This window comes from Phytophthora parasitica, assembly GCF_000247585.1.
Source record: "Phytophthora parasitica INRA-310 unplaced genomic scaffold supercont2.16, whole genome shotgun sequence".
Classification (NCBI taxonomy): Eukaryota; Oomycota; class Peronosporomycetes; order Peronosporales; family Peronosporaceae; genus Phytophthora; species Phytophthora nicotianae.
The window spans coordinates 344,347-351,705 of NW_008649002.1; the positions used below are offsets into that span (position 1 = coordinate 344,347).

Below are 7,359 nucleotides of genomic sequence, written 5' to 3' on the forward strand. Positions count from 1 at the left end.
TGTGTCTCCACTGACCGAAGACTTGGGACACCTTGACAGCGTGTTGACATCAAACCTCCAGCTGTTTAGAGCAAACCTGTTGCCCATGTCCGTCAACTATTAGCCAAGCTTTCCATGTCAAACACAAACTGGCCCAAGCACACTACTTGGCAAGCAACCCAAGAGGGGTTCCGATGTCACGTTCAGGTTGACTACCCTGGTCACCGTCTGGTGGTGCGCCCCATGCACCCTGAACAAGCTCCGAAGCCCACCTCGGGTGGCTTGCGAGCCCAACCTCATTCTCAAATTTACTCTCTTGAGCCCACACCCATCGACGCAACCGCTCGATCTCCACCATCGGACCAAGTCTCCTCTACAACTGCATCACATCGAAGTCACGTTCCCCAGTAACAAGATGATAATTTGGACCTTCGTTCTCTTTGCTGCCTTGAACTACGTACACGCTGAGAAAGAGGTCGCCGAAACGCTTGGCCTGTTGCTCTCCCTGCCCTGCTAAACGGAGGCGTGTGCGTACCCGGCGCAGTTGGTCCGACCGTCAGCGTTGGCGTGCCTGGCGTGACGAGCGTCGGCGTCGGTGTAGGCAATGCCCCGTACGGAACGGGTGTCAATGTCGGAGCCAACGTACTGGGTATCGGTGCCAACGTTGGGGTCAATGCCGTCCCCATTGTTGCGACGAGCGCGGGGACCAGTACTGACAACCGCGCTTACTCAACGAAGGTGATAAGCGTCAACACCGCCTCGAATCCAACCTTGACCACAGACGATGGATCTGTTTTCCGTGAAGAAAGATAACGGAATTGACTCGACGAAGACTAGCAGTACCTCAGCCAGTGCGAGAGCCAATGCAAGCACAACGACCAGCTCAGTTTGTTACTACTTGTAAGGCACAATCATTCGTATTCCAAAGCAAGCTGCGAAAGACTGCGCTTCTCATGTAGCGCCCACACGTCCATCGACACCTCCATAGCTTCCAGCGCTACGAGTCGTAGCCTACGACTCGTCTTGACTGCCGACAGTTTGACAGGGTATCCCCGATCTTTGTCATCCGCAACACCCAAAGCGATTCCACTTGATATACCTGCTCTGCTGATCAGCCGCTGCAATCCAAGTCTTATGACAGCAGCGCACTAAATGTGCACGATGCCAAGCCATCGACATTCTCCACGCATCGGCGCCTAGCTGGCAGCATCGACAAGCGGCCACCACGGTTGCCCATCCAAAACGATAGTAGTGCGCCTGTTCAACCCATGATGCATCGCAACCCCGCCTAAGACTAACGCGTATCGTACAAATAAATATATTTTACGGCGCATGCACGCATGCGCGCACAAAGGGCTTGCTCCGCAATGGCCACGCTGCAGTAGCTCTGTCCGTCGTCTATCTGAACGCGTTCCGCAGGCGGAGAAGGCTGCATTTTCCAACGCTGATCCGCATCGCCGTGTACGCTGTTTCACGTCAGCCTGCGGCCCTGACAGCTCCCTCTGTCCCCAAGCGTAAGCTAAGCGTCCTCTTTCCCACCGTTCTACACTCATGAACGCCACAGGCTCTCCATCATCGCTCCCCCACCACCGCCGATAGCTCGTAGCTGTTCCTGTTGGCCATGCACAAGCATCTCCCCCCTGCGTAGCGATCTCCTCTAGCGCTGCTTGTTTGTGGTGGTGTGCCGACCTGTATGTAGCGTAGCCCTCTAACTGCTCGCTGTAGACGTATCCGTAGATGAGGCAGAACACATCCTCCTCTATAAAGAGCTCCATGGCACTCGTCAGTCGTTGTCGTCACGTATCCTCCATGTCCGTCTCCGCCATCCGCCAGCGCTTCGCGTCACTCGCTCTTCCTAGTCACCTGCGCCCTAGGCCGCAAAAAGCGGAAAGAGTTGAAAAGAGCTCCGCGCGCAACACGGCGCACCAGCACCACGCATTTGCATTGCCCCGTCTCTGCTAGCTGACGTGTTTGGGCGTCTGCTGGCCACCGGCTTTGACTTGGTTTTTGTATCGGAAGGTCTGCGACGATCTTTGGCCTTCTTTTTCAAAAATTCCCAAATCGAGTTTTTCACTTGCTTCGAGTAAGTGGACGTCGTAGACAGGCCAAGTGCCCATCGTAGGGCCTAATTGGCCCAACGGACGCGCTTGTCCACTCCAGGCATACACTTACTCACACCAAGTGAAAAAGCGCCCAACCAAAATGTGGTCACCACGATCTCCAACTACCGACGGTTCAGCCGTGTTCGCGAGCGAGCCTTCAAGACGCGTTACCTTTTTAGGTCTGCGCACACTCGCTGCTAAGACTTTGCCTTTTGCCTCCAAGAGCGCAAGCAAGCACCACCCTCACCGGGACCATCACTCCGTCCCGCTCCATCAAGCTTCAACCTACACATCACCTCGTCAACATGTCGTCGGTGACCTTCTCGGAGAGCGCGGCCCCGGCCACGCAGGCGCCGGTGCTGTCTCCCGTGGCCGCAGACGTGTCGGGCATCACTGACAACGCCTCTCGTGGCACGTTGGTGCTGGCGGACGGCACTACGTACGCCGGTTACTCGTTCGGCGCGGACAAGAGCATCTCGGGCGAAGTGGTGTTCAACACCGGTATGGTGGGCTACCCCGAGGCTCTGTCCGATCCGTCGTACCGCGGCCAGATCCTCGTGCTGACGTACCCGCTTATTGGCAACTACGGTGTGCCCGACATGGACGTCAAGGACGAGTTCAACCTGCCCAAGTTCTTCGAGTCCGGCACGGTGCAGATCTCGGGTCTCATTGTGTCCGAGTACTCGTTCCAGCACAGTCACTGGAACGCCGTCAAGTCGCTCGGCGACTGGCTCAAGGAGCACAACGTGCCGGCTCTCTTTGGCATCGACACGCGTATGATCACGAAGCGTATCCGCTCGCTCGGTGCCGTGCTGGGCAAGATCGAGTTCGAGGGCCAAGCCACTGAGATCGCGGACCCCAACAAGACGAACCTGGTGGCCGAAGTGACTGTCAAGGAGGTGACCGTGTACAACAAGGGCGCGTCTCCCAAGATCGTGGCCTTCCACTGCGGTATGAAGCACAACATCGTGCGGTACTTGGCCTCCAAGGGCGTGGAGCTCACGGTCGTGCCGTACGACTACGATCTGCCCAACAGCGAGCTGCAGTACGACGGTATCTTCATCAGTAACGGTCCTGGAGACCCGACCATGGCCTCCAAGACCATCGAAAGCATCCGCTGGGCCATCAACCAGGAGAACCCCAAGCCCATCTTCGGTATCTGTCTGGGCAACCAGATCCTGGCCCTGGCCGCCGGTGCCACCACGTACAAGATGAAGTACGGCAACCGCGGTATGAACCAGCCCTGCATCGACATGCGTACCACACGCTGCTACATCACGCCACAGAACCACGGATACGCTGTGGACTCGAACTCGCTGCCTGAGGGCTGGAAGACGTTCTTCATGAACGCCAACGACAAGTCGAACGAGGGTATCATCCACGAACACAAGCCTTTCTTCTCGGTGCAGTTCCACCCGGAGGCCTGTGGTGGCCCCACGGACACGGCCTTCCTCTTTGACATGTTCCTGGAGAAGGTCAACAGCGCCCCGCCCAAGCTCACGGTCATGGACACGTCTCTGTACGACCGTCCGACGTTCTCCAAGGTGCTGCTGCTTGGTTCCGGTGGTCTGTCTATCGGCCAGGCTGGTGAGTTCGACTACTCGGGCTCGCAGGCCATCAAGGCTCTGCGTGAGGAAGGCGTGCACGTCGTACTGGTGAACCCGAACATCGCCACGGTGCAGACGTCCAAGGGTCTAGCCGACAAGGTGTACTTCGTACCTGTGCGTGCTGAGACGGTGCTGGAGATCATCAAGAAGGAAAAGCCGGACGGAATCCTGGTGAGTATGGGCGGCCAGACGGCTCTGTCCGTCGGTATCGAGCTGTACCTGAACGGCGACCTGGAGCGTCACAACGTCCGCGTCATGGGCACGCAGATCGAGTCGATCATCGACACGGAAGATCGCGAGAAGTTCTCGGCGAAGCTGGCGGAGATTGGCGAGACGATCGCTCTGAGTCAGCCGGCCACGACCGTCGAAGGCGCGCTGAAGGCTGCCAACGAGATCGGCTACCCAGTGCTGGTGCGTTCGGCTTTCGCTCTGGGTGGTCTGGGCTCGGGTTTCGCTGCCAACGACGAGGAGTTGCGTGTTCTGGCCACCAAGGCTCTGCACGGCTCGGCGTCGAAGGGTCAGATCAAGCAGATTCTGATCGACCAGGACCTCCGCGGCTGGAAGGAAGTCGAGTACGAGGTTGTGCGTGACGCCAAGGACAACTGCATCACGGTGTGCAACATGGAGAACTTCGACCCGCTGGGAATCCACACGGGCGACTCGATCGTCGTCGCTCCGTCGCAGACGCTGTCGAATAGCGAGTACTTCAAGCTCCGCTCGACGGCGCAGAAGGTGGTGCGTCACTTGGGCATTGTGGGCGAGTGTAACATCCAGTACGCGTTGGACCCCAAGTCGGAGCGCTACTGCATCATCGAGGTGAACGCTCGTCTGTCTCGCTCCAGTGCTCTCGCCTCCAAGGCCACGGGCTACCCGCTTGCCTACGTGGCCACCAAGATCTCTCTGGGCATTGACCTGGTGTCGATCAAGAACAGCGTGACCAAGACGACCACGGCCTGCTTCGAGCCCAGTCTGGACTACTGCGTGGTCAAGATGCCGCGTTGGGACCTGAAGAAGTTCTCGCGTGTGTCGAACGACCTGGGTAGCTACATGCTTTCCGTGGGTGAGGTCATGTCTATCGGCCGCAACTTCGAGGAGTGCATCCAGAAGGCTGTGCGTATGGTGAACCCGAACCTGGACGGTCTGGACGGCAGCGCCGTGGACAACGAGACGAACCCGGAGGTGCTGGACGCTCAGCTGAGCCACCCAACGGACGAGCGTCTGTTCTACATCATCTCGGCCCTGGACGCCGGCTACACGGTCGACCGCGTGCACGAGCTGACCAAGATCGACAAGTGGTTCCTGTCCAAGCTGGCGCGCATCTCTTCGCTGCGTCAGTCGGTGCCCAAGTTCACGCTGGACACGCTGAGCGAGCGCTTTGTGCGCACGCTGAAGGTGAACGGTTTCTCTGACCGTCAGATCGCCGCCAAGCTGCCCAACGCCACGGCCATGCAGGTGCGTGAGCGTCGTAAGCAGCTGGGCGTTCTGCCGTGCGTGAAGCAGATCGATACGCTGGCCGCCGAGTTCCCGGCCCAGACCAACTACCTGTACATGACGTACGGCGGCTCCGAGGACGACATCCCGACGAGCGAGGAGGCCATCGTGGTGCTCGGCTGTGGCGCCTACTGCATCGGTTCGTCGGTGGAGTTCGATTGGTGCGGCGTGAGTGCTGTGCGCACGGTGCGTGAGCTCGGCAAGCCAGCGATCGTGGTCAACTACAACCCCGAGACGGTGAGCACGGACTACGACGAGAGCGATCGTCTGTACTTCGAGGAGCTGAGCTTGGAGCGCGTGCTGGACATCTGGGACCGCGAGAACCCGGAGGGTGTGATCGTGTCTGTGGGTGGCCAGATCCCGAACAACCTGGCCATGCCGCTGTCCAAGGCCGGCGTCAACATCCTGGGTACGTCTCCGGAGAGCATCGACCAGTGCGAGGACCGCAACAAATTCTCTGCTTTGCTGGACACGCTGAACGTGGACCAGCCGCGTTGGACGGAGGTCACGGACCTGAACTCCGCTCTTGAGTTCGCGCAGGAGGTGCAGTACCCGGTGCTTGTCCGTCCCAGTTACGTGCTGTCGGGTGCTGGTATGATCGTGGCTTCGGACGAGGACCAGCTGAGGGACTACCTGAGCAGCGACGCCGTCAAGATGTCGCGTTCGATCACGGTGTCCAAGTTCATCCTGAACGCCAAGGAGATCGAGTTCGACGGTGTGGCCAAGGACGGCGCCATTCTCAACTACGCCATGTCGGAGCACGTGGAGAACGCCGGTGTGCACTCCGGTGACGCCACGCTGGTGCTGCCCGCCCAGAAGCTGTACGTGGGCACGATCAAGCAGGTGAAGCGCATCGCCAGCGCCATCGCGCAGGCGCTCGACATCACGGGTCCGTTCAACATCCAGCTGATGGCCCGTGCCAACGACGTCAAGGTGATCGAGTGCAACCTGCGTGCGTCGCGTACGTTCCCGTTCATCTCGAAGACCTTCGACCTGAACTTCATCAACCTGGCCACGAAGGCCATGATCGGCCTGCCTGTCAAGTCGGTGCCGATCGCTCTGATCGACATTGACTACGTGGGTGTCAAGGCGCCGCAGTTCTCGTTCACGCGTCTGCACGGCGCTGACCCGAGTCTGGGTGTGGAGATGGCTTCGACCGGTGAGGTGGCCTGCTTCGGCACGGACATGCACGAGGCGTATCTGAAGGCGCTTCTGAGTGCCGGCTTCAAGATGCCCAAGGAGAAGAAGGTGCTGATCTCGATCGGCAACCAGGACATCAAACGCGAGTTCGCGGAGGGAGCGCTGATCCTGCAGGAGCTGGGCTACACGATCTACGCCACGCCCGGCACGCACGAGTACCTGACCACGCAGGGCGTCAAGAGCATTGCGCTGCGCAAGCCTTCGGACCCAGAGAGCGACCTGCCTAGCGTGATTGACTACATCTCGTCGGGCAAGATCGAGCTGGTGATCAACGTGCCGGAAGGAACGAACCGCGAGGAGCTGACGAGCGGCTACAAGATCCGTCGTGCCGCCGTGGACTTTGGCGTGTCGCTCATCAACAACATCAAGTGCGCGCTGCTGTTCGCGCAGGCCATGCAGAAGGTGCGCAAGCTCGAGATCTGCAACATCGCCGAGTACTACGCGATGCCCACGATCGGCTGGCGTCCGGGTCAGAAGCTCACGGCCCGCAAGATGTCCATCTTCTAAGCTGTTAGTAGCCCATAGCCCCATAGTTCATAGTCCAAAGATTGTATTGATCCATAAGTGCATGTAAATAATTCTGCTCACTTCACAGCCTTCAAATGCTACGAGTGTAGAGCTTCTTGCACTTCAAACATGGTTACCATCCAGGTGTAAGAGACTGATTAACCGGACACAAGACTAGGGAGTGTGTTCTTCACGGCCAAGCAAACCACTTCATTTAGTAACTGCGGTCGATATTTGACGGAAGTGCGAGCATCGAGAAGTTTGTCGAGAGAAAAACTTTTATAAACTTTAGGCTTTCCTGTTGCTTGTTCAATGCAAAGATAGTAAACCTCGTCCAGCTCTGCATGTGCAACCTATGAGAGACTACAAACTTTGGCCAGGAATATGATGTGTGTTGAGGACATCGAAGGCGGCTGATGATGACGCAGCGGTAGCTTCAGCTACCGTGGGCATGCGTGAGAGAACACAACTGG

At 58.3% G+C, this 7,359-nt stretch overlaps 5 protein-coding genes across 5 annotated transcripts; 1 reads left to right on the top strand and 4 right to left on the bottom strand.

The window, feature by feature from the left end:
* Positions 1-142: 142 nt before the first annotated feature.
* On the bottom strand, positions 143-337 carry PPTG_22389 (hypothetical protein; the record flags this gene model as incomplete). The annotated part of the gene is made up of 1 exon (XM_008903799.1): positions 143-337. The coding sequence occupies one exon, from the start codon at positions 335-337 to the stop codon at positions 143-145; it is 195 nt and encodes a 64-aa protein (XP_008902047.1).
* Positions 338-352: 15 nt separating this feature from the next.
* On the bottom strand, positions 353-665 carry PPTG_22390 (hypothetical protein; the record flags this gene model as incomplete). The annotated part of the gene is made up of 2 exons (XM_008903800.1): positions 353-489; positions 515-665. The coding sequence occupies 2 exons, from the start codon at positions 663-665 to the stop codon at positions 353-355; spliced, it is 288 nt and encodes a 95-aa protein (XP_008902048.1).
* A 510-nt stretch (positions 666-1,175) lies between these two features.
* On the bottom strand, positions 1,176-1,754 carry PPTG_08771 (hypothetical protein; the record flags this gene model as incomplete). The annotated part of the gene is made up of 1 exon (XM_008903495.1): positions 1,176-1,754. The coding sequence occupies one exon, from the start codon at positions 1,752-1,754 to the stop codon at positions 1,176-1,178; it is 579 nt and encodes a 192-aa protein (XP_008901743.1).
* Positions 1,755-1,937: 183 nt separating this feature from the next.
* Positions 1,938-2,450, bottom strand: PPTG_22391 (hypothetical protein; the record flags this gene model as incomplete). The annotated part of the gene is made up of 1 exon (XM_008903801.1): positions 1,938-2,450. Exon 1 carries the CDS (start codon positions 2,094-2,096, stop codon positions 1,938-1,940), a length of 159 nt encoding a protein of 52 aa, XP_008902049.1. The 5' UTR covers positions 2,097-2,450.
* On the top strand, positions 2,170-7,030 carry PPTG_08772 (carbamoyl-phosphate synthase, large subunit). The gene has a single exon (XM_008903496.1). It carries the CDS (start codon positions 2,387-2,389, stop codon positions 6,884-6,886), a length of 4,500 nt encoding a protein of 1,499 aa, XP_008901744.1. The 5' UTR covers positions 2,170-2,386; the 3' UTR covers positions 6,887-7,030.
* Positions 7,031-7,359: the final 329 nt, after the last annotated feature.